Source organism: Lepidochelys kempii, chromosome 3 (assembly GCF_965140285.1).
Source record: "Lepidochelys kempii isolate rLepKem1 chromosome 3, rLepKem1.hap1, whole genome shotgun sequence".
In the NCBI taxonomy this organism is placed as follows: Eukaryota; Metazoa; Chordata; order Testudines; family Cheloniidae; genus Lepidochelys; species Lepidochelys kempii.
Genome location: NC_136382.1, coordinates 36,572,115 through 36,599,144, shown reverse-complemented (window position 1 = coordinate 36,599,144; position 27,030 = coordinate 36,572,115). Strand labels below are relative to the sequence as shown.

The following is a 27,030-nucleotide window of genomic DNA, read 5'->3' as shown; positions in this document are numbered from 1 at the left end:
ACACATAGGGAGCCAAATTAACCTTGATTTTGTCCTTTCCGAACTTTTGAGTGCTTGACTTTGCAACTTCATTGTTCTTTTAACAGATAGTGTCATTTCCTAGGGTTTTGAAAAAGCAAATTGAAAACAAAAAATTCCTTTATGCGGCATCATATTGACACACGATTCATCAGCATTTCTGTACATGTAAGCTTCTAAATGGGTTTAGCTCCAGCTTTGAGCAAGGCATCATTGGTGTTCCTCCAACCTCACTGTCTAAACATTTCACCCAGGGCTAGTTTACAATTTGCAGAGCCACAAAGCTGCTAGAAAGCAAGCTGTGAGACACTTGCCTCTCCATTCCCACTGCCAGAGCACAAAGATCAGGTGTTCCAGGCTCATTGCCACAGTGGGGATAGGCCTATTCCTTTTGTTCTTCTGCCAGAGGGGAAAATCAAGTGGAAGGTTGCCACAAATTTGGAGCTGCTTTTGGAGGGGGAAGTCAGGAGGTATTATCTCCTTTTGGCCATGGGGGAGTTCGAGGGAGACTGTAAGTCTGTGTAGGACCTGAAGCTCTCATGCTTAAGTCTGGATCTACATACACAAATATGCTTAAACCTTAAATTTTTTCCCAAGTAGGTAGACTGTAGCAAAAGCCAGAGGAAATGCACATTGTTTTGATTCTTGTTTTCTTCCATTATTTTAAACCCATTTTCTCTCTTTTGTTCCTGTTCTCATTACATATGCTGAGAATAGCATGATGGGTATCAAATTATTTTTATTTTTCTGATGTACCTAAAACTGACAAAGGGAAAGATCAAAAGTGGTCAGCAGGATTTCTCTAAAGCACAGGCTCTCACCAATGCCTGGAGGCTGCATCTCTTTCAGCTCCCTGTGCTGCTGGAAATTCAGTTTATGAAATGCTTGAGCAAATCATTTCTGAGTCAGATGCTCCTCACAGTATCCTTTGGTCCCCAAGGCAAAACTGAGGGAATTTCTTCTATGCTAAGCAAGCTGGAGGGGCTGTCTGAAAAAGACAGATAGGCATAGAGAAGAAGTGCTCTAAGGTACAAGGAATGGAAGATTATTTTAAATCTTTCAGCTCAGGTTTCTTGGGAGAACGATCACCAGTTGGCATCAGGCCATCTGAGTTTTAGGTTTTGTTACATTCAGTTTAAGAAATTAAAGGAAATAATACAACAGTTTGGGATATTTTGGGGAGGCTGGGGTTCCAGATTAAAAATCTTATTTTTGAAATTCAGTTTTTCTCTGTATTTTATGTAAAAGTTGATCATTTCTCCAACTATATATTTTAAAGCAAACACATTCACTCCTAACTCGAACAACTTGACATGCATCATCAGTTACATTTTCAATGTATATTCTGGATTGGTGTTTCATTCAGCAACTGCCCTAATTTTTCACCTGTAATACAGACGCTGAGAGCAAATGCGGGCTCAATGTAAGTTTTTGGACTAGAAAACAGTGTGATATAGTTAGTTGTATGTGGCAGGGCACTAACCAGAGGGAGGATATGTTTTTAAATTCTGTGCAAATAACGAGAGGGTGGATATGTTTTTAAATTCTACTGTGCAAATAACTAAAGGAGATAATGGAACTAAGCATGTGCTTTGACATTAACAGAGAATATCATCTTAATGTGACTACTTGTATTAGTAAACAATGTAGCGTGGACAGTTGTATGTGGCAAAGTACACTTTTCTTTAAGTCTTTTTTGTCCTGGTATGTGCCCCATTGGGCCAAAATAGGACAAACTATACTGTTACAGATAAGATATTCCCCAGCAGATACCACTTATGATACAGCCTTGCAGGAAACCTCTGTAATCACTGGGAAATGTAACTAAAATAAGAGTGAATTGTGTGAAAGAGCACCAAATGTATTGAGCAAACCAACTAAATACCAGCGGCCTGTGGTAAAATAGGGAGACAGGTAATGGTGAATGTAGCACTCCTCCAATAGCCTTATATGTCTGTGTAAAGGATGCATGGGTGTGCTAATGACTTCGAGCTTAAAGGGTCCATGGAAGATATGAGGGCCTGAGGAGCTTATTGAAGAATTCTCAATAATTCCTGCCCTTCCCTGTAATGTTTCAAAAATAGGACCCTCTGTGGTAAAGCATGATCATGTACAAGAATTGCTAACTGGGCCAGTTTGGTCATTAAAAATGGACAAATAAGTTGGAAGCTGCAACATTCAGGATGCAAGGCTTGTTGAAACCTTCAGACTCATCCTTATCAGATCTGAGAATGGGTGAATGGTTAATATGTTTTGCCAGAATGCGAAAAGATAAATGAACAAGATGACCAATTAGTTGTGAAGGCTCTTGGTGTTAAACAGCGTAATGTTTCTTTGGCCTTAAGCTGCATGCAAGCCGGGGTACAAAATGTTGTCATAAATCTTAGAGATGGCACAAATGGAATTTTACCTGTAGAAATTTGGAAAATCATATGGGATGCTGCCACACAAAAGGAGCGACAGTTACAAGCTCGGTGGAGATTAGTAAATTTTACTTAGAATATTAACATCAATCGTTGCCTATGTATTGACAATAGCAGAAGCTACCGTTGAAAAGGTGTATCCCATTGTAGTCCTACATATTAACTGAAAGGGTTCTGTACTTTATCCAATGGACCATAGAGCAGGGGTCAGCAGCCTTTCAGAAGTGGTGTGCTGAGTCTTCATTTATTCACTCTAATTTAAGGTTTCGCATGCCAGTAATACATTTTAACGTTTTTAGAAGGTCTCTTTCTATAAGTCTATAATATATAACTAAACTATTGTTGTATGTAAAGTAAACAAGGTTTTTAAAATGTTTAAGAAGCTTCATTTAAATTAAAATGCAGAGCCCGCCGAACCGGTGGCCAGGACCTAGGCAGTGTGAGTGCCACTGAAAATCAGCTCGTGTGCTGCCTTTGGCATGCATGCAATAGGTTGCCTACCCCTGCCATAGAGGGTATGGGCTGTATGGGACAATGATAAATGGCAGTCAGTAGATTTAGAAGCCTGTGTTGTAGATCAAGGATTAGGATTTATATGAGAAGAGTCTTCTTTTAAGATCAGCAATGCATGTTTTAATAGTAATGAAGGAGTGTGCCATTTGAAGTACATCGTGAAGAGACTGATAGGAATACAGTGGTGTACATAGGAAAAAGATGTGTGGTTTAGAACTATTTATAAATATGTGATAATTAATGGAATGTATAATCAAGCTATATATAATTATTCCAATGTTTGTAATGTCATAAAAATTGAAGATTGTGATTTTATGTTTACATCACCAGTGTTTACAAGTCAGTTGTTAATTGAAAATTTCACCATGTATCGAGGTTCACACCTCACGTTCATTGGTATGAATTTGTCATTAATAGCAGAACTTCTAGAACATCAGAATTTACATGGTTAACAAAGGCTAAAGAGCCTGCAAAGAAAATTTTAGTTACTGTACACCATAATGGTGAAAACATAAAACAAATACTAGAGAAAGTAAAAAAGGTTAGAGAACATCAGTGGTGGGAAACACTGGGGATGGTTCCCTACTGCAACTAAGATGTTTGATGTCTTTTTACATCCAATTATAATATTATTACAAATTGTAATTTTAGTTGTGTTAATATGTATATATTGTTGGATAAGGCAGGTAAAGTGACAATTTGAGTGGACAAACCAAGAATATCATATCACACATCGCCTCATCATGTAGCTGGAGCAGAACTGGATTGGGATATGAGAGTTGCCACCAAGACCTATTATGCTCCACTGATGGCTGCAACGTGCTAGGTGTCGAGGAAGTGGATGCTTGCCCCATACCACTTTAATTGAAATCAATTGGCTGCCAAGGAGGGAATTGTTGTAGATTAAAAGGGGGTTAGCCTGACTCTAAATGGTCCAGAATTATACCTTACAGAAGCTCATGGTAAAACTGTCTGAGACTGGTTAGAACTAGTTAAAGAGAAGGGGGCAAGAACGTAGCAAGCAAGAGAGAGAAGGTTCCAGAATAGGAAAAGTGCACAAACAGTGTGGTTGATAAGACAACACAACAGAGTATAAAAGACAGACTGTGAGGAGAAGTTTGGCACACTGTGGGACTTCTGAGACTCTCACAGGCTACCATCAAGATCCATTGATGCAGACTCCAAGGACTCATTCTGGTGCTTGGCCAGCTCTGTTGTGGGACTTTGCTGCTAGGACTGCAGAAGCTAGAGTGCTGTTAATAGTTGCTTAATTAGGCATTCAATAAACTTTACTTAATCAGAGAGTGGAATGGTGTTGTCCAATTACTGGTGTGCCCCAATTCATCCACAAAATTCAGTCAGCAGTTGTGGAATCCCTCATTGGAGGTTTTAAAGAACAGGTGGGCCGGGGATGGTCTATGTTTACTTGGTCCTGCCTCAGTGCAAGGAAATGGACTAGATGACCTCTCAAGGTCCCTTCCAGTTCTACATTTCTATGTACAGTTCTACAATCCTGGCCCTATCAGAGATTCACCTTGTACATCCTCTCCCCTCCCCCCCAATCAGATTACTTAACATCTCTGCTTCAGCTTCCCCATCTGTGGGGAAGGAAGATAAGGAAGATAATGCTTGCAGGGATCGAGTGAGAAGTGATGTCTGTAAAGTGCTTTGAAATCTTGGATGAAAGCTGCTGTCGAACTATAAGTGTACTACTGCCATCTGTTCAATGAAATCAAGAGCCTCCTATCTGCATCTCCTTGGCCATTCAGTGATACCAGAGATTCTCTTTTAGCTCCAGTGCCAGCCTGTGGGTCTGGAGTGGGATGAGAGATCTATTTACACTGTTGCTGTGAAATTCTAAATGGCTATGATGCGCAGCCTGCAGCATTCAAAATTGGAGCCTACATATACTGCAGGTGTAATACACAAAATCCCCTCTAGCAACTCTCCAACATCACAAACTAATCACTGGGGAGGGAAGGTTGATGAGGTAGTATCTTTTATTGGACCAACTTCTGGTGGTGAGAGGGGCAAACTTTTGAGCCACAGAGCTCTTCTTCAGGTCTGGGAAAGGTACTCTGTGGGACAGCTAAATGCAAGGTGGAACAGATTGTTTAGCATAAGCAGTTAATGTATATTCTAAGGGGCCACTATAGATTGATGAAGAAAAAAAGGCAGAAATACTGTAGAAGAGATGCTTAGAAGCATTTGTGCTTGCTGTACACAGCATAAATGTAGAGTGTTGATTCCTCAGAAAGGCCCTCTCCCCTCCCATATAATTACATAAAGCTATGCTAAAGCAGTGTCAAGAATGCAAAGTCAAGAATTCAAGTTAAGAAATCCCAGAATTAAGGTTGTTCCATCTTTATTTGGTCCACTTTTTGTGTACATATTAGTGACTTCACTTACATGATTGCATTGTTTTTGCCACAGTATCCCTGCCACATAGGTGGCTGTTCAATATTTCCATTAGTTATGTTCATTGCTCAAGTGTGTGGCTTTGGCTTTATTTACAGCCCACCATCTAAATCCTAGGCCTACTACAAAATTGTTTATTCATGAGCTTTTCTGTGGCTCAAGTGACTTGCCCAGCATTATACAAAAATTTTGAAGCAGAGGGAGAGAAAGAATCCAACCAAATTTCCAGGGTGGCATTCAATTGGATAGAATTTCCTGGATGGGGGACATATGGAAAAATTAGGAACTGGTCATTTAATTAAAAACAGCCAATGCCTACACACAAGGGAACCAAAGTAAGGTTACACGGGCAACCTTAATTCTCAGATTTCCCAATTTTTGAGTGCTTACATTACAGGCATAATATTCTTTTAACTTAGAACTAAGGAAGCATAAAAAGTTTATTAAACTAGTAAAATTAAGGCTTTTATAAATGCTCCCTGACAAAGTTAAGCTGGAATTAAACCTCCAATACACAAGGCTGCATTTTCACCCAAAGTGACTATTAGAATAGGGTTCTTACATGAATTTAAATGGACTCGAGGTTTGTTTTTTTGAGCTGGCAACCATGGTAAACTGTCTGATGAACCATGAACGCTAGCAGAAGTTCTGCAGGCCACATACAACCCTGCAATACATCTCTGAAGCCAACATTACCCTCAAGTAACCCCCATGTGAATCCAATTAGAGATACAGCAGTTGCATAGGTATGAAGCTATAATCAGGCCTGCTGAACCTCAGCCAGTGATAGTGATTTGTAATGCAGGAAAAGTCCAGTTTACCCATCAAAGCCTACAGTGCTCACTTTGAAAGTAAATGTTTAATGTATCAGCAAGACACCATGTAGGGAACTCTACAGCTGAGTTTAATAAAGGCCTTGACTAGAGTGGAGATTTGCTCCTTTATAGTCATCCATGTGGTTTAAATGGTATAATCCCTAAGCATAGGAAGGCAAAGCCGTTCTGAGCAGTGGAGCTTATCCTGGTTTCAAGTGGAGTAAGTGCCAAAATGACTATCTTTGCCCATCTACACAAGAAATGAGTGGTTCAGCTTATACCAATGATTGGATTTGGGGCAAGACGCCAATCTAGACACAGCCCGTGTCATTTGAAGATAATTTTTCATATTGTATAATTCTAAGAATGCAGGATTTTAAAGAAATTGATATTTTAAAGAACAAAATTTTAGTAAGTATAGAAATGCTAGCATAGAGGTGGTGTTCAGATGGGAAAAGGATCAAAGTGACAGCAATGCAACAAAGAGGGTGTAGCTATAGAGGATCCCCTGCTATTGCGAGGGAAAAGATAAAAAGGTGAATTAAACAGCATGTCTCAAGGTTGACGAGGAATGACTGATGCTGAGGAAAGGTGGCAATGGTCAGAACCCACCAAGTGAATGACCGAGTCGATGGCTAAGTGTCAATCCACTACTGAATGTCAAAGAGGAAAAGCTTTAGTGTCAGAGCATCAAACAAACCTAAACAGCATCGAATAATATAGGGGAAACAGAGGGGAGAGGCAGGAAGTGAAGCTAGGATGGCATAGAGGATTCCACCAAGGGGGGGGGAAGAAAGAGGCATGGGAAGGGGCTAGAAACAGGAGCCAAATGCATCTTAGAGGGTAAGATATATGGGCCAAAAAAAAAAAAAAAAAAAAGGGGCCGATATGGAAGAATGACCATGAAAACAGACTAAGGTAGAGAGCAATGTATAGAGATTGTGAGCAGTCAAGTATGTTTGGAACAGGACCGAAAGAGAGGAAATCAATTAGAATGAGGTCAGCAGAATCAGATAATAGGTAAAGAGAGAAAAGAATAGAAATGAGGCAGGAATGGGGTTAACAGTGGAGCAAGAGAGGGGGTGAGCATGTCAGGACAAAGAGCACAATGTGTTAAATTCTTGTTCATGGGGAAAGAATGGGACAGACATAGGGGAGAGGGAAACAGAACAAAAATTACAAAGGTTTAAGAAGGGGAAAACCAGCAAAATAACTTGAAAATCATGGTAGTGCTAGAGAAGCAGGGGGCAGAAAAAACAGTGGGAACTCAAATGTGGCACAGGAACAAATTTGCAAAAGCAGGAATCAAGTAGTATGTCACATGATATGGTTATATGTAGATAAGACTCTGACCAGCATGAAAGTCACCAGAATGCACATGGATTAGAGTGTGAAACAATCACTCTCAGTGAACAGGTGTAAGACAATGTAACAGTCAACATGGCAGTTTTCAGTATGAAGTCACTCAGGAGCCCATCTTGTGATGGCAATAGCTGACTAGGGGCCAGTTCGAGGTTGCTTCAGGAAGAAGCTGGAAGCAAAGTCTACAGGGGACTTGAAATTCGAGTGGCTGGAAAAGGAAACCTGTCTAATACTTCCCTGCAGCCTGCTTTGTTGATTGTTACGTCTGCAAGTCTAGACGAACAAATACTTTACAGCAGCTTATACGGATACTATTTAGGGATGTAAAAGGTTAACCAGTAAGCATTAGGCTTACTGTTATATGGGCCTTAACCATCTTAACCGTTTATCCTGGCGAGCGGCTGGCCATGTTGGGCTGCCTGGAGCGGGCCCCCGGGCCACCTGGAGCTCAGCCCCTGCCTGCCTGAGCAACCTAGGTTAATGGTTAACCGGTTAAATGATATAAATGATCAAAATTAACCAGTTAACTTTTTTAACCGATATTTACATCCCTAATACTCTTACGAGCTAACACACAAACAAACACTTATTAGCATTTGAGGAGGTGCGGTGGGGGAAGTTATGTTTTATAGGATTATGCAGTTCAAATAATTGCCATTGCACTTTAGTATTTTCTACACTATTTGCTTAAAAACAGTGACAAACCTATCAAGTTTAAATTTATTTCAATACTCTTGGTAAAGGGAAAACGTCTATCATTCAGATTGCAACATATTTCCCTTCATAAACTTTTTGAAACAATTATACTTTGTAAAACCTAAAGTTCTCTCTCAGTTATTGAACATCTAAAAAAAATTAACAGGTACTGTGGCAAATGGAACTAAAAACACTGGACACCTTACTTTTACCAAAATTTGAATGTTCAGTAAGCCTCCACCAACAAAGCAGCGATTAACCAAGTAACCTGAACACTCTAAAAAAGTAGGTGTGTTTATACAGGACAGCATATATTTAAAATTTTTAAACCAGAAATAAGGTAAGGATAAATTAACTTATTTTGAACAATTCCAACAGGAAGTTTTCAAACTGAAAAGAGTATGTCTTATGGCTTAAACAGTCTTTAGTTAGCAAGAACGAAGTTAGCAAGTCTTTAGTTAGCAAGAAGTTTCCTAGTCTTGATAGCATGCTAGGAGTTTTGTTTTCCAGCTCCTTCTCTTGCAAGTCTATCAGCCACTTCATTTCCTATAAAGCCAGCATGACCGGGAACATGCATCTGTTGAGAAATAAGTCTACAGTTATTTGACACAACACTACCAAGATTCAAATAGTCAAGAGAGACTACACCAAATACATGAGATCTGATCACCTGGTCTGTTTTTATTAATCCCAAGTATCACAGCACCTTTCTAGAGCATTAAGTGATTTCTTCTGCATATAGCAGGGCTTCTCACAGCTAGGATTCTTTTAACTGGTTCCTATCTCAGAGTCAGAGCCCCATTTTATTTATTAAAATGTAGGTAAGCTTCGATAAGTTCTAAGTTCATGAAATGCAGCACTGTCTGGTTTTCAGACTAGCAGAGGACACTCCTCTTATTGTGGTGATTTGTTTTGTTAAAATCTGAACAGTTCCACCAATTCTATTCCCAATGCAGCACTACTGGAGAGGGCGTGTAGAGGGGAAGCCTATAAAGCCAGGACTCCCTGAAGTGCCAGAATACAGTGCTCCAGCCACTGTCAGATGGATTTTCTGCTGTATTTGGAGGTTTGTTTTGTTTAGAGCTAGGGGGAAGTTACATAAAGAACAACAGCTTTAAATTTTAGTTCAGTAAAGTTGTTTGTTTAACTGCAACCTGGAGATTATATTTCTACTAGTGAGACAAGGTGGGGGAAGACAGTATCTAGTTAGCCTTTGACATCTGAACAGAATACATCAGTGAAGTACAATAAGGGAAGGAACTTCCTTTAGGAAAATCCCCCAAGAGAAGTATAAAGTTTCCACTTATGCCCACTGTATTGTTTTGTAGGGATTACTTAATGGTACATTTCCTTGGATTCTGTTTCACTAGCCATAAAGGCAATGGTGCAGAGATTTGTTTCTGAGTTAGGTATCTTTGGAAGGTTACAGGCAAATTTAGAATAATTAGAAACGTGGCTATGGGGACAATATATTCTTCTCAATGCTGAATTTATATCTACTAGAAGAGTTAAAGGTTACAGACTCAATTTAAAATACTATCACTAGTTACTCAGCAAAAAGCTACTGTATCCTGCTTCTACGTTTGAGATAGTTCTTACCAAATTGAGAGCCAACATGGGTATTCTAAGGACTGCCATATTCATGCTTCTAATATTATTGGAAAAACTTTGAATATGCCACAGAAAATCTGAGTTAGACAGTTTGTTTTGCACCCTGCTGGCAACTGACCAGTTCTGCTAAAGTAAAAAGTTTACTGTGTCAGCTTACACACCCCTGAAGACTAATTTAAGAATTCTTATCTTAAATTTTTGACCTTCAGCCCTAACCATCCTCTGTTAGTTTCTCAGTATTCTAGTTTAGATCTGAGCTTTGCTCCCTTTTCCTGGAAATACCCTAGAGATTTAACAGTATGGGGCTTTTCTTGGTGGGAAATATATGAGCAAATGTTTAAGTATATTGTTTGATAGAATCTAGTAGATCCTTTTGTGTATTTCTTAAATTACTTGGTAACAGAATCTTGCTGATTATTTTGGATGGAGCTAATAATTTTCCTGGTACTTATGTGGATTCATGGTAGCTTTACATTTATTAAAATTCCTTATGATGCTCTTATCTGTGAAAATGTATAAAATATTTTTAGCGGCAAAAGTACATAAAGTTATTTGTGCTTATTCAGTCACACTTAACACCAGATTACTCAGCAGGGTGCATAAAAATCAATTTTAAAAAAATACTATCTAAAGATAGTTTTAATTAAGATATATTATAGCTCAAAGATATCTTCATGGAATAAGGATTATAAATTCTAATTCTATAGTATGAGACAATATATTCATGTAATGTTTAAGAAAAGTTTTGTAAAGGAGTTCCAATAGTTCATGGATTAGGGACCCAATCTTATGGGCCTCCAGGGGCTTCTGTACAGATTATTTAGGTTAATCTTCTATTTACCCAATGGGACTCAGCATCAGAAATGCTCAGTTTTGCAGTTCTCAAACTGTGGATTTGTGTCTCCAGAGATAACATGCTTGTTAACAGCAAAAATGTTTTAAAATAAATAAATTATATATAGAGGTGAGAAGTAACACATCTCAAACCCTATTGTCCCTCTGCAAATGTGTGTACACAGAGTCAATCCCTTACCTCTCTCTAAAAGTGCAAAGTTTCAAAAAGTTCAATGAATAAAAGATTGTTGGGGCGGAATAGAACTGGACAAGGAGAAGTCTGGAGATAAAATGTGAGACCAGAGGGACAGGCAACAGAAACAAAAGTGAACCTGTTTGAGCAGCTTATTCCAGAAGTCTTAGGTCTTTCTGAGTGTAGCCTTCATTGATTTGAAATCTACCATACCATTCTCTCACTAGAAAGAAAAACCTATAATGGCAGCAGGCCATAAAAGAGACCCAGTTTGGGAATATTTTAATGAAGTTCCTCTACCTGTGGTTAAGACAGGCATGTGTGCAAAATGCAAACAAAGAAATACAAGGCCTGGTTGCCTGAATGAAACATCATGAGAAGTATTCCTTCTCAGGAGAAAGCTGCATTGAAGATGATGAAAGGAACATGCAGGATCTTCAGGCTGGTAAACTTTTTTATTTCATACTTCTTTCCTAAGGAGTGCCTGTCTTCCTTCTGGACTTTTCTTGAATTCTCATGTTTGAGCAAAAAATATAGTTGTTACTCTATGCTACCACCATTTCTGATGCAGTTGTGATAAAAAATAAACTGCCTATTTCAGCTAATCTTCCTCTTACAATTTCACCTTTCAAGTAGTACTGAGTGTCAGTGAATGCAATGAATACTACTAAATGAGCAGTATGGTAATAATTAAATAACTGCATTGACTTATTTTGTTTAGGAGAATCCATCCTCAACCTACAGGATTCTGAAGGCTATCCACCTTCAAGATCATCATCATCTTCTATAGTTTCAGAGTTATCTGCCAATGATAGTGTTTCAGTCACATCATGTATGTCACATGACCACAATATATAACCCGTGGCAAAAAGGAAAAAAGAAAAAAATCTATCATCCAAAAATCACCATAGATAAATTTGTGATAAGAACCAGCAGATTACAAAAAAAAAAAAAAGGTAACTGACGAAAAAATTGCCTGGTTTGTTTATGCGACAAACTCTCCTTTCTGTGTGATTGAGAACCCACACTTCATTAACATGGTTCAGTCATTAAGACCAGGGTACAGTCTACCCAAGAGAGCAGATGTCACAGGCAAATTGCTGGATAAAGTATATGAAAGAGAAATTGAGCAGTGTGCAAAAGGTCTAGAGCCAGAGTGGGCAAACTTTTTGGCCCGAGGGCCACATCTGGGTATGGAAATTGTATGGCGGGCCATGAATGCTCACAAAATTGGGGTGGAATGGGATGAGGGCTCCGGCTAGGGTTATAGGAGGGTGCTCCAGGCTGGGACTGAGGGATCTGGAGGGAGGGAGGGGGATCAGGGCTGGGGAAGGGGGTCGGAGTGCAGGAGGGGGTCAGAGGTGCAGTCTCCAGGCAGTGCTTACCTCAAGCAGCTCCTAGAAGCAGCGGCATGTCTCCACTCCAGCTTCTATGCAGAGGTGTGGCTAGGAGACTCTATACACTGCCCTGACCCTGCCGTTCCCATGGGCTACAGTTCCTGGCCAATGGGAGCTGTGTAGGCACTGTGCGGAGCCCCTTTGCTGCCCCTACATATAGGCGCTGGAGGGGGGACATGCCACTGCTTCTGGGAGCCGTGTGTAGTGGATCAAGCCTCTGACCCCACTCCCTGGCTGGAGCGGGTCAAGCCCCGGACCCTGCTCCCTGGTGGGAACTCGAGGGCCGGATTAAAACATCTGGAGGGCTGGATGCGGCTCCCAGGCGGTAGTTTGCCCACCCTGGTCTAGAGGGTAAAATTGTTAACCTGAATCTGGATGGGTGAATTTAAAAATCAAATCCACCCTGTTACTCACCCACTGAATTTCCATTCCCTCCGAAAGCTCATCAAGTCTTTCAAAGTCTTCTTTATTTATTACATCTTTTCCTGTGCTTGTTCTCCAGCCATTACTTTTCCAGTTGTCTACCCAACTTGTTATACCTATGGAAAAACAAATTAACATTTTATTGGAAGACTGTAACTTGTAATTGGAAACTAACTAACTGGATATATTTTTAAAATTCAGGAATGTAAATAACTTGTGGCTACTGCATAGGAAGACTACCCATGACCATGCCTTTAAAAAGGAAGTTATTTAGGAAGTTTTAACAGTTTTACAAATCCTTGCCATGTAAATATCAGGACCAAACACTAGTCACTTCAACAGCAACAGGGTATTTATTTTTTTTAGTAGAAGTCAGGGACAGGTCTTGGGCTTCCATTAATTATTGCTTATTGTCCGCGACCTGTCCATGACTTTTACTAAAAAATACCCATGACAAAATTTTAGTCTTAGTCATTATCTCTGTAACATGCTTTGTAGTTACTCTAGAAACTTCCTGTTATCTCTACAGACTATGGGCATGGTCCCACTCCCAATGACTTTAGTGCTGCAAGACCATACTGCTATCAGTTACTAACTTTCTCCATAATTGCATTAAAGACACAGGTGACAATCTGTGAAATATGCTGATTTCATTCTCTAATACAGTTTTTCAGAATGACTGTCTTTCTAGCATCTTTCCTTACACCTTTGCTTCCCCATTGACTGGTACTGATGCTCACCGTTTGTGAGCACAATAGATGAGTTTAGATTCACTTAAGTGCAAGTTTTCCAGGTGGACAGCAATAAATTGAAGTTGAGGGTCTGTTTGCCAATGGAGCTAACAGTGTGCAGCTCTAACTAGAGCTTTACTAACTTATTTTATTTGAAGGTCAAAAGAGGAGCACGTGGTGGGAACGCACAACCACCTAAAAAAGAAGGCATAAAGCAGAACACATTCAGAACAAGAAGGGTTACATTAACCTAAAAGTCAGAAAAAAAGTAACAATATTTTAATTAAGAGTTAGAAAGTCCCCTACTACTGGTCAAAGAATGTATTAATTATTAGACAATTTATCCAAGACAGGAGCACCCTTCATTAAACAACTCTACTAGTGAAATAGTTACCAGAATAGAGTTGACCACTTTATGCCTGGCAGTATGAACAAACTGAGCTGTTAATTCTCATTCTGCTAAGGACTCTTTGCAGGAAGCCAGATCAAAAGCTCCTATAACCAGTCCCATCTCCATATTTGTATGAACTGGGAAAGGAACTGCTCAGTAGGAATGGTTAAGAGATGACTGCCCCCTGGGGGGGCAACTGAAGAGAAGGAAACAGATTACTTAATGGATCTGCTCTGCTCCGCCCCATCTTCTGCCTCCTTGCTGGTTTTAATTCCCTGGTCCACTGAGCCCTTGCTTAGCAACTCCTCCACTTCCTGGGGCCAATGCGCCACTCTTTCTCCCACATAGAAGCAGGAGCTACCAGAGTCTGAGACAGTGGGAAATCAGGACAGCTCCTGCATCTCTTCTTCCACCCAAGCATCCCCCTTTCCCTGTCCAGTAGCTCCTTGGCCTCTTCAGGGTGTGGGCATCACCCCTTAGAGGAGGCATCAGATTACTTCCAGCTCATTTGCCTTCTGAGCTGGTGGCTCATGCTTTGGGGGAAAAACAGAAAGATTAAAGTTCTCACCCCCCATGCAAAAATATAAAGTCATTCTTCTGCCCAAGAGCCTCTCATATTTTGGGAAAGTATAGAAAAAAAAAGTTACACAAAGAATCTCACTCAATTATCTGATCAACAAGGAAGCCTGACTTGATACTGCTCCCAAATCATTAAGCACATACAAACTTTGTCTTGAAAGCACTTAAATGTATCAACTCATCCCAAAAGCCAGGAGTCAACATTCACATTTTACAATGGGAAAAACTGAGGCATACAAATTGACTTGCCAAAGACAAAGTGATAGTTTATTAGATCTCAGGAGTTCCCATCAAGAGCTTGTGCTCAGACAATAACAAAAATTAAAAAGGACTCTGGGATGGTGTGGATTGCACCCTCAGCAAGTTTGCAGATGACACTAAACTGGGAGGAAAGGTAGATATGCTGGAGGGTAGGGATAGGATACAGAGGGACCTAGACAAATTGGAGGATTGAGCCAAAAGAAATCTGATGAGGTTCAACAAGGGTAAGTGCAGAGTCCTGCACTTAGGACGGAAGAATCCAATATACTGCTACAGACTAGGGACTGAATGGCTAGGCAGCAGTTCTGCAGAAAAGGACCTAGGGGTTACAGTGGATGAGAAGCTGGATATGAGTCAGTGTGCCCTTGTTGCCAAGAAGGCCAATGGCATTTTGGGATGTATGTGTAGGGGCACTGCCAGCAGATCGAGGGACGTGATTGTTCCCCTCTATTCAACACTGGTGAGGCCTCATCTGGAGTACTGTGTCCAGAAGGATGTGGAAAAATTGGAAAGAGTCCAGCGGAGGGCAACAAAAATGATTAGGGGACTGGAACACGTGAGTTATGAGGAGAGGCTGAGGGAACCGGGGATGTTTAGTTTACGGAAGAGAAGAATGAGGGGGGATTTGATAGCTGCTTTTAACTACCTGAAAGGGGGTTCCAAAGAGGACGGCTCTAGACTGTTCTCAGTGGTAGCAGATGACAGAACAACGAATAATGGTCTCAAGTTGCAGTGGGGGAGATTTACTTTGAATATTAGGAAAAACTTTCACTAGGAGGGTGGTGAAACACTGGAATGCGTTACCTAGGGAGGTGGTGGAATCTCCTTCCTTAGAGGTTTTTAAGGTCAGGCTTGACAAAGCCCTGGCTGGGATGATTTAGTTGGGGATCGGTCCTGCTTTGAGCAAGGGGTTGGACTAGATGACCTCCTGAGGTCCCTTCCAACCCTGATATTCTAGGATTCTATGGTCTAGTCTGTTAGAAGTGACCAGCAAAGAACAAGATGCAATTGTGCCTTTTACTTTTTTATGATACATAAAAGATCTGCTTTCATATTAGAAATTCATGATATGCCTATACTCTGAAATTATAAGTCACAAGGAACTGAAAGTTGAGTAACTGAGGGGAAAAAGGGGTTAGGTCTATTAGAGACCACATTAACACCACTGCCTACTACTTATAGGTCTTGTAAAAAATTCAACATCGTAACCCCTAAGGTGAAACCTCACAATATACACTGGGAGACACCATCCTCCAGCAGTCCTCCATTTAAACCAGGGAAGGATAGACTTGAACAACATTTATAGAGGTAAAAACAAGCAGAACAATCTTAAAGTGTTTCAGGTTCTGTTTTTGTATCAAAGCAAAAAAAAGAAGGGAGGGGGGAGAAGAGAAAGAACAGCCATTTTCCTAATGCTACTTGCTGGCCACTTTTCAGATATACAGCCTACATTTATAGGTTTGGTATTAAAATGAATACACCATTTTGATCTTTTATTATAGATGTTCAGTATCTGATATTTTAAAATATTTCCTACATCAGTTGCTAAACTAGGTATCCTGTCTATTCCAGAGTTTGATACAAAAACAGTAGATATAATTTTGGCAGGCTATGGAGAATGTTCTTTTCCCTGCTATTACTGGGAACTGAAATGAGTTATGAAGAATCCCTTCACACACATCCCCCAAACAGTTTTACAGAATCAGATTTGTAGGGCTTATACAGTGAAGGTACATGTTCTACATTCAATACACAGTAGAACTGAAATTGTTAACTTACCATTTATAGTGAACTTGCTATCAGTGTAAATAACCAGTTTCTTGATGTTTTGACTCTTTGCTTGCTCTATTGCTTTGCAGGCTGCCTAAAGGATGTGTTTCAATCATAATTCAGAAGATTGTGAACAAAAAAATACATACAGAAGAAATACAACTAGAGAATTTACTGTGAAGACACACAAAAATTGCAGGAACATATCAGACATCCCACAGTCTAGAAGTCTGTCAGAGACAAGATACAGCGTGCCTCAGTGGAAGACAGAGAAGCCAATTATGGAATAACTAGTCCACAGAAGAAACTTCTTAATCCTGCCAGCTAATGATTGGCTCACCCCTTCAACCATGAGGGTTTACATCCTGGCTATTTTCCTCTAATAGAACTGTGGATGTTCTGATTATCCACATAAAATGTCTAATGCTGTTTTGAATCCTAAGGTCTTGACATCAGTGATATTTTGTTGTTTAAAAGGTTAGTGATGCATTGTGTTAAAAAGTATTTTCTTGTATCGTTTCTGAATGTCCTTTCAATTTCATTGAATTTTCCTTTTCTTTCCAATAGGAGCACCATTTTATCTTCATTACACTAGATATCGTTCTGTAGACCTCCACCATGCCCACTGTTGTTCATTTCATATCTAAAACTGAAGTCCTAATGTTATCTTTCAGAGGAAAGTCTTGCCATCATTTGTCTCTGAACTCCTCTCTACTTCTGAGCCGTCTTCCTTGAGACAGGATGAACAGAACTAAATACAAAAAATATTTGAGGTAGAAACCCCAGAAACAGAACAAGCCAATGGGAGTTCCAGAAAGCAACTCTGCCAACTCCTATGCAGAAATACTGTTAGCAGAATCAGCAGCTTCCTTTTTGACTTGTATCATTGCAAAATCCCTCACAGCAGAGCCCTACTAAAACTATTGAATGTGTGAGACTATCTAGGAGCTTCTGCAGCTAATTAAGTTGTGGCATTATAGTGCTCAATTCTTTTCCACAAGTATAAAACTATTTTAAAACTCCACAACTTACATGTATTTCAGCTCTTTGGTTGGTCTGCCGTCCAGAAAGCCTATCACTAGTATTTCTGTTTAAAAGCAACACAAAATAAATTAATGGTTCACACTACTGCAGAAGTGTATAGCCACAGATTAGGGGCATAACTAAAACCTCCCCTTCAGGGGGACTAAAGTTTTTAAGTGGCAAACAATCTGAAATTTGGGCATGCTTGGCCCTGTTCCTACTGCAGGTTGAGAACAAATCAGTCAATTTAATATAATTATATGTAAACTTATGAAACCACTTAATGAGAACCTAAATTAAACCTTCCCCAAGATATTAGCCTGGACAAATGCAAGGTGAGTCTTGTTATATTTTGCCTACATTTCTAACCTCTACAGGCACCTTTATTTCTGCATTCAGTGATGGCTGTCATTCAATATTCCAATTTAATAACTGAGTTTACTCTTTCTAGCTCTTTATCTATCTAATTTGGTGAAAGTCTTAGTCAACTGTGTTTTGCATTCTGAAGTTGCTGAATTTAAAGGCCATACAATTTAAGTGTTAAATTACACAAGACCAATATTAGTAAGTTTTTCTACAGCAAGCGATTTAACTATGATCTCAAAAGTTACTTACAAAGGGTGGCCTGGTCCCCAATAGACTCCTACTCCAGCACGTGCCTTACGACGCCCATTACTTGAGCAGCAGCCATCTGTATAAACAACTACAGAGTCACCTGTAAGAGATGGATACATGCAACTTATTTAAAAAGTCACAAAACAAATTTTCAATTATTCAAAAGCATAAGCCTCTTTAAAATACATAAAATTGTTAACATTTATATTTCCTCCAATAATGCTCTAGCAACTTCTACACACAGAAGTTGTATATATCATTTTGCACAGGTGCATAATCTTTAAAATAATTTTAGCCCCCCCCTTTTTCACAAGAACTTAAATTTTTGCCAACCCTGAAGAAGATGCTTGTGTGGAAGAGCTTCATGCCCCCAACTCCAGGTCCCAATTTTTTTGGGATGGCCATCAGCCACAATGAAAAGTTAAAATACATGTTTAAATGTGTTCTCGCAAGTGTATTTACTTAGGGTTCTGACATGGTTCTGTATAAGTTAAAATATTATTTCATCCTGTCTACAGTGGCCAAATCAACCTATGTAATAAAGGCTAGTGTTATATACTCAAAATATGCTTGACCATAACATTAAATTTATTATTGCTCTGAAGGCACTCGAAACATTATTATTAGAAAGCCAGAATTGTAATGCTTGCATTCAGATATCCCATTCTCCCACGCAAAACAATAAAAGGTTCTTCAATGCTCTACCTGGATCACCCATTAGGGAAGACTAGGGGCTAGAAGAGATAACATTCCAGGCATACCGTAAAATGTTAGATTTACACTGTTAAACCAAGCAGCAAGAGTTGAGGGCTTCTCACAGAAAAAAAAACATGCCAAAGCTTCTTCACACTAGAGAATTTCAACTTGAACCAGGTTTTGGCTGTTAGCGAGAGAAGTAACTTTAGGGAGTTGTTAAATACTCTGTTTAAAATACTTTATATTCATTCAATGTACTTCAATAAATTGTAGTCCCAAAGAGGCTTACCCATATATGAGAATTTATCTTTGCTCACTGAAGGTACCGAATATGTCTCATTGTATTTTACATGTTTTTTGTTAGGTTCTTCCTCAGAAGACTGCTCATATGGTCTCTTGCATGTGCTGTAACTTGGGCTTGCTGTTTCCAGTTCATTCCAGTAGCTGTCACTCTTTTGTGTTAAACTAGATATGCCACTAGTACCTTAGGAAAAAAACAGTATTATACACAAATATAAAAAAAAGTTATAATATGCATGCCTAATTGTAGTAGTATTAGAAGTTATTTGTTGAACTAGGGAAAACATTATGGCAGAAGTACCAAGTTAAAGTTCACACCATCCCTTTAATCCCGAACAATTTCTTTTTTAAAAAGAGAACACAAATAAACATACAAGTCATCATTAACGCTATGCTGAAATTTCAGCAATCGGGACATGCAGACATTAAGGTTCATAAATTAACGCAGCCATGTTGCACACATGTAGTATTTTCTATATTGTGTATAGCGGAGAACAGCTTCATGTTTTAATGTTAGAAATTTGCTTTTGTGTTCCTGGATATTTTTATCTGTGGCAATATTTTTAAACAGGAGTAAATATATTAAAATAAAATTGATAATTAGAAATGAAAAATCTAGTAGTAGCATAATGAATTTAACTTTAGAAGAGGAGTTCAATACTAAGACTGAGCATTAAAGTTCCACAGAAAACAACAATACCTCACATAACTAATCCAAAGCCATCTTTGATTTTTCCTTATCCTGTATGTTTTACTAGATACTGAGGATAGAGGAGCTCAGAGCAGATTTTCAGAAGCTCTCAGCATTGCCTTAACTCTACCACCATTAAAAGCCAGTGCTGGGCCCTTTTGAAAATGCCACCCTGTGACAGAGTGCTAGGCAACAGCAGATGAACTACCACTCTGGTCAGTGTATCTCCAATTAGCTGCCTGGAAATAAAACTGATTATGACAGTTGTGACTAACGGACAGATTGGGGATGGGCTGCAGAGAGCTATAAGGCTAATAAACTCATTAGCTCAGAAGGTAGATAAAGCACAGGGGGAGAGAAACAGTGTCTCAGAGTTAGTCCCAAGACAGATTTCCCACTTTTCCTGTCCTTGACCTAGGGGGTTAAAGATAATATGCTGTTGTAAATAAGATGCTGCAAAGGGGAGGGGGAAACACCATAAATAAACCACACGTTGTGTTTACAATCAGAGTCTCCAAGTGCTCTCTGTATGCAGTGGAAGAAGAGCAGAGGGCATGCCTTGTTAAACACCCCTTCAACTATAACAGTAGGGAAAATTATGGAAATATTCTAGTTAGCTTCATGATAAAAGAAGTTTTTCTGACAGTAATTCATCAGTCCCTCTGTGCAACAGCAACTGATTTACATTCAGTTATAACAGTGATCCCCAAACTTTGTCACACCCCTCCCTTACCAATAACGGAATCTGTGCCCCCCCCCCGCCCCACATAACCACATTCAGAAGCTGGACCAGTGCTGGGGTGGCACTCCTTCCCCGTCCCCCCGGATGGCAGGCCTGGGCCCCACTATGCCCCCCTGAACTTTCCTCCATGCCCCCCTAGGGAGGCACACCCCAGTTTGAGGACCTCTTGAGTTATAGGATACAAAATATAATATATACCACACAACATGGTATAGTTTTCAGAAATGCTGAGCAGGGAGGAAGTTGTGAGGGTGCCTGCATCTCAGAAAAAAAATCAGACTATTATATCCTACTTTTACCTGCTGTTGCTTTGGAAGCAACACCCATTAGTTCTGGAACAGCCTTCCAACTGTGGTAAGGACAAGAAACCTAGCTTGGTTTTTAAGATGAAGCTTTGGTGTGCTGAGACCACTGCTTCTCATGGCGACCTATATTATCTCATTGTTTACTTGTACTCCCCATCTACCAGTATGCATCTGTCTCGTCAGATACTAAAAAGTATGTCCACAGTACTAAAGCTCAACTACAATGCTGCAGCTGTGCCACTGTAGTGCCATAGCATAGGTGCTTCCTACATCTAGATCCCATCAACATAGCTAATCCACTTCTCAGAGATGGTACCTAGGGCAATGGAAGAATTCTGCAGCTGACCTAGATCTACACAGGGGGTTAAAATCGACCCAAGTACATGACTCCAGGTGTGAATTTTTTCACACCTCTCAGGGATGTAGCTAGGTCATCCCAAGTTTTTAAGTGCAGTCCAGGCCTTGGGCTTTGTCTACACTATACTTTTGTTGGTTAGAGTTGTGGGGAAAAAAAAAAAAAAAAAACGTACACATACCCTGGATGGTCATAAATTTCACTGACAAAAGTGCTAGTGTGGGCAGCTCTTGACAACACAGCTAATGCTGCTCATTGGAGGTGGTTTAATTATGCTGGCAGGAGAGCTCTCTTCTGCCAGCAAAGAACAGATACATGGGAGACCTTACAGCAGTACAGCACAGTTGCCAACTTTCATGCAGTAGATAGGCATCCCAACTTTCACAATAAGACAAAAAACAAGCTAATCCCATTTCAAAATGAGGCCCAAACAAGCCAATCCCTTAAGAATCCCAACACTCTATGTGACTAGATCCCGCCAGCATGCGGTCTGCACTTCAACAACAACAACAAAAAAAACTTCGAAAACAGACTTCAAGGAGACTGCTGAATTGGAATTCATTTGCAAACTGGATACAATTAACTAGAGAGACTGGGAGTGGATGGGTCATTACACAAAGTAAACTATTTCCCCATGTTTATTCCCCCCTGCACCCCCCACTGTTCCTCAAACATTCTCATCAACTGCTGGAAATGGCCCACACCTTGATCACCACTACAAAAGGGTGTCTCCCCCCCTGCCCCCTGCGCTCTCCTGCTGGTAATAGCTCACCTTAAGTGATCACTCTCCTTACAAAAACAGCTGTGTTAGTCTGTATTCGCAAAAAGAAAAGGAGGAGTTGTGGCACCTTCAAGACTAACCAATTTATTTGAGCATAAGCTTTTGTGAGCTACAGTTCACTTCATCGGATGCATTCAGTGGAAACTGCAGAAGACAATACACAGAGACCATGAAACAATACCTCCTCCCACCCCACTCTCCTGGCTAGTAATAGCTTATCTAAAGTGATCACTCTCCTTACAATGTGTATGATAATCAAGTTGGGCCATTTCCAATACAAATCCAGGTTCTCTCACACACACAGACCCCCCCACACACTCACACCAGGGGGAGAGTGGGGTGAGAAAACCTGGATTTGTGCTGGAAATGGCCCAACTAGATCATACACACACATTGTAAGAAGAAAGAAAAGGAGTACTTGTGGCACCTTAGAGACTAACCAATTTATTTGAGCATGAGCTTTGTAGCTCACGAAAGCTCATGCTCAAATAAATTGGTTAGTCTCTAAGGTGCCACAAGTACTCCTTTTCTTTTTGCGAATACAGACTAACACGGCTGTTCCTCTGAAACCTGTCATTGTAAGAAGAAATCACTTTAGATAAGCTATTACCAGCAGGAGAGTGCGGTGGGGAGAGGTATTGTTTCATGCTTTGTGTGTATAAAAAAAAAATCTTGTACACTTTCCACAGTATGCATCCGATGAAGTGAGCTGTAGCTCACGAAAGCTTATGCTCAAATAAATTGGTTAGCCTCGAAGGTGCCACAAGTCCTCCTTTTCTTTTTGCGAATACAGACTAACACGGCTGCTACTCTGAAACCTGTGCACCCCTGACCCTCGCTCCCTCCCTTGCCCCTGCTTGCCTGGAGCAGAATTAAAAAAGAGCAACAAGCTACAGCAAGAAACATGCCAAACAAACAAGCTAAAAACTAAAAGGAGTACTTGTGGCACCTTAGAGACTAACCAATTTATTTGAGCATGAGCTTTCGTGAGCTACAGCTCACTTCATCAGATGTTTACCGTGGAAACTGCAGCAGACTTTATATACACACAGAAATCATGAAACAATACCTCCTCCCACCCCACTGTCCTGCTGGTAATAGCTTATCTAAAGTGATCAACAGGTGGGCCATTTCCAGCACAAATCCAGGTTTTCTCACCCTCCACCCCCCCACACAAATTCACTCTCCTGCTGGTGCTAGCCCATCCAAAGTGACAACTCTTAACATAATCAAGTCGGGCTATTTCCTGCATAGATCAAGGTTTTCTCACATCCCCCCCGCCCCCATACACACACAAACTCACTCTCCTGCTGGTAATAGCTCATCTAAACTGACCATTCTCCAGGTTTAAATCCAAGTTAAACCAGAGCATCGGGGGGGGGGGGGGGGGGGGGGTAGGAAAAAACAAGAGGAAACAGGCTACCTTGCATAATGACTTAGCCACTCCCAGTCTCTATTTAAGCCTAAATTAATAGTATCCAATTTGCAAATGAATTCCAATTCAGCAGTTTCTCGCTGGAGTCTGGATTTGAAGTTTTTTTGTTTTAAGATAGCGACCTTCATGTCTGTGATTGCGTGACCAGAGAGATTGAAGTGTTCTCCGACTGGTTTATGAATGTTATAATTCTTGACATCTGATTTGTGTCCATTTATTCTTTTACGTAGAGACTGTCCAGTTTGACCAATGTACATGGCAGAGGGGCATTGCTGGCACATGATGGCATAGATCACATTGGTGGATGTGCAGGTGAACGAGCCTCTGATAGTGTGGCTGATGTTATTAGGCCCTGTGATGGTGTCCCCTGAATAGATATGTGGGCACAATTGGCAACGGGCTTTGTTGCAAGGATAAGTTCCTGGGTTAGTGGTTCTGTTGTGTATGTGGTTGTTGGTGAGTATTTGCTTCAGGTTGCGGGGCTGTCTGTAGGCAAGGACTGGCCTGTCTCCCAAGACTTTAGGATGACCCAACACTCTCACAAGTCTTGGGAGACAGGCCAGTCCTTGCCTACAGACAGCCCCGCAACCTGAAGCAAATACTCACCAACAACCACATACACAACAGAACCACTAACCCAGGAACTTATCCTTGCAACAAAGCCCGTTGCCAATTGTGCCCACATATCTATTCAGGGGACACCATCACAGGGCCTAATAACATCAGCCACACTATCAGAGGCTCGTTCACCTGCACATCCACCAATGTGATCTATGCCATCATGTGCCAGCAATGCCCCTCTGCCATGTACATTGGTCAAACTGGACAGTCTCTACGTAAAAGAATAAATGGACACAAATCAGATGTCAAGAATTATAACATTCATAAACCAGTCGGAGAACACTTCAATCTCTCTGGTCACGCAATCACAGACATGAAGGTCGCTATCTTAAAACAAAAAAACTTCAAATCCAGACTCCAGCGAGAAACTGCTGAATTGGAATTCATTTGCAAATTGGATACTATTAATTTAGGCTTAAATAGAGACTGGGAGTGGCTAAGTCATTATGCAAGGTAGCCTGTTTCCTCTTGTTTTTTCCTACCCCCCCCCCCCCCCCCCGATGCTCTGGTTTAACTTGGATTTAAACCTGGAGAATGGTCAGTTTAGATGAGCTATTACCAGCAGGAGAGTGAGTTTGTGTGTGTATGGGGGCGGGGGGGATGTGAGAAAACCTTGATCTATGCAGGAAATAGCCCGACTTGATTATGTTAAGAGTTGTCACTTTGGATGGGCTAGCACCAGCAGGAGAGTGAATTTGTGTGGGGGGGTGGAGGGTGAGAAAACCTGGATTTGTGCTGGAAATGGCCCACCTGTTGATCACTTTAGATAAGCTATTACCAGCAGGACAGTGGGGTGGGAGGAGGTATTGTTTCATGATTTCTGTGTGTATATAAAGTCTGCTGCAGTTTCCACGGTAAACATCTGATGAAGTGAGCTGTAGCTCACGAAAGCTCATGCTCAAATAAATTGGTTAGTCTCTAAGGTGCCACAAGTACTCCTTTTCTTTTTGCGAATACAGACTAACACGGCTGTTCCTCTGAAAGCTAAAAACTAGCCAACGAGCAATTCACAAGCCAATTAGGCCAAAAAAAAAAAAGCCCAATTTGTGCTTTTTTTTGGGGGGGGGGGGGGCAGGTTTGGCATGTCTGCGGTACAGCTGTGCTGCTGTTAGGTTCGTAGGGGAGACCTAGCCTTAGAGCCTAAGTTGCTTGGAGCAAGAGCTGTCACCATCGCAATACACATAAGTCTAACAGGAAATACACCTGGAGACATGTGATGGGGTTGCCAGCAGGGCTCTGGACTGGACACCCCTGGCCGTCCTGCCAAACCTATGTTCCTGTACAGACGCTGCCCGCTGGCAGGGAAGGGTGGACGGGGCTCGCTGCGGCACTACCTGCGGAATAGGATGAGGACTGCCGCGCCTCGCTGCCCACAAAGGACAAAGCCTCTGCCTCGCTGGCAAATTTCTTGAAGCTGGCGGCCGGGTACCTGTTCACCTGCTCTCGGCACTCCTCCCTGCAACACAGCAGCGACAGGCGGGCCGTCAGCAGGAGCCGTGCGGCCACAGGGATGGGACAGGACCCCGCGGGCGCCGCCTCCTCCTCCCCCGGGCCGACGCGCAAGCCTGGGCTCCCTGGCCGCTCAGGCGACACGGCGCCCCGACCTGAGGGGCTGAAGGAGCCCGCCGGGCAAGGCCTAGTAGGGGAGGGGGATCCAGCCTTGCCCCGTACGGGGAGGAGGCCCCAGCCGGCATGGGAGTGGGGACCACCCGGAAGCAGCCACCCTCACCAGCTCTGATAGACTCCGATCCTCCTGCCTCTGCGCACCGCGTAGAACATGCTGCTCCCGTCGCCGCCGCCGCCGCTGCTGGGGACAAAACAAGGGTGAATAAGCGCCGCGAGCAGTCGCCGCAACATGGCGGCAGTACCGCCACCCGGCTCGCCCCTACCGGCCCTCAGCCTCGAGCCTGCGGCCGCCCACCAACCTGCCTCCCACACAGACGCTTTGCCCTGCAGCGGCCCCGCTCGCCACCGCCTACTGCGCAGGCGCAAGGCACAGCCACATTCCCCCACCCTTTGCGCAGGCGCAACCTAGCGGCGGTACGCCACTAGCGCACGCGCAATGCAGCGGCCTCACATGGCCTGCCTATTGCGCAGGCACCGCCCCATTCCGTCGCCCAACGTCTCCTACCGCGCAAGAACCCCGACTGCGCAGGCGCATTGCGCAGCCTTCTTCGGAGTTCCTTCCTTTCCTCCAAGGACTCGCTGGACCAGCGAGGGCTGGGAGAGAAGGGGCCGGCGGCGCGTTACAGGTCCCGCGCGGGACCAAACGGACAGAACATGCGTTTTCATTAAAGCTGTTCTGGTGGAAGCGGGTCGCCCCCAAATGCAGGCTGGAGCCGATACGTCTCCATGCGCCAGACCCCTCTCGCCAGAGCACAGGCCACGTGGCCGACCCCCACAGTCACACCCAGCTCTCCAAACCGGTAGGGCAACGCCTGTTTCGGCGCGCGCCCGCCCGCCCGCCCCTGAGCGGGCTGAACTCGCAGGGCCGGGGCCAGGTGCCTTCACCTGCCCGGCAATTCCCCGCGCCCAACCTCGCCTCTGGCTGGGCTTCGCTGTCCCTTTCCTCGGCCTAGCGGATGGGCAGCGGCCGGGCTGCTCCTGCCTTCCACTCTCAGGCGTGCTGCGGCGGGAAGAACCGTCTGGTTGCCCCTCAGGAGGGCAGGGGGAGCAGAGCTGCCGGACTCCCAGCGGCTCTTTCGGGTTCGGCCCCTAGGCTGGCGGCGTGCTGTTGGGGGCAGCGCCAGGGAGGGAGCTTTGAAGCAGCTCTGCTCAGGAGGGGGCAAATGGGGGCAGGCGCCGCGACCAATCAGAGCCGCAGCGGCTGAGGCGGGAGCGACGCATGGCGCCGAGTGGCTTTGGCGCAGCAGGGGCAGAATCTCTTGACAAAGTGGTGTGCCCGCGGTGACGCCCAAGTCTGTGCCGAAGGGGCTCCCCTTTGAATAGAGGTCGGTCATGGTTAAATGTTTCTCCATTGTTAGCCCTGCGTGGCCACTTATCACCCCTTCGGATTTCATCCCAAGAGGGA

General features: G+C 42.4%; 1 protein-coding gene and 1 pseudogene across 9 annotated transcripts in view; one reads left to right on the top strand and one right to left on the bottom strand.

Moving 5' to 3' along the window:
- The window catches only part of RNASEH1 (ribonuclease H1), a 28,588-nt gene extending 2,005 nt beyond the window's left edge, over window positions 1–26,583 (bottom strand). Inside the window, exons 1-9 of one of the 9 annotated variants that reach the window (XM_073336115.2) lie at window positions 26,542–26,583; window positions 25,729–25,803; window positions 25,334–25,455; window positions 19,059–19,253; window positions 18,074–18,173; window positions 17,468–17,522; window positions 16,445–16,529; window positions 12,695–12,819; window positions 5,281–8,822 (exon numbers count right to left, since the gene is read on the bottom strand). In XM_073336115.2, coding sequence (XP_073192216.1) covers window positions 8,736–8,822; window positions 12,695–12,819; window positions 16,445–16,529; window positions 17,468–17,522; window positions 18,074–18,173; window positions 19,059–19,253; window positions 25,334–25,455; window positions 25,729–25,778 — 819 coding nt within the window. In that variant the 5' untranslated portion in view covers window positions 25,779–25,803; window positions 26,542–26,583 and the 3' untranslated portion in view covers window positions 5,281–8,735. The other 8 variants (XM_073336114.1, XM_073336113.1, XM_073336112.1 and 5 more) reach the window with 8 other exon arrangements.
- Window positions 142–4,255, top strand: LOC140908199 (uncharacterized; annotated as a pseudogene).
- Window positions 26,584–27,030: the final 447 nt, after the last annotated feature.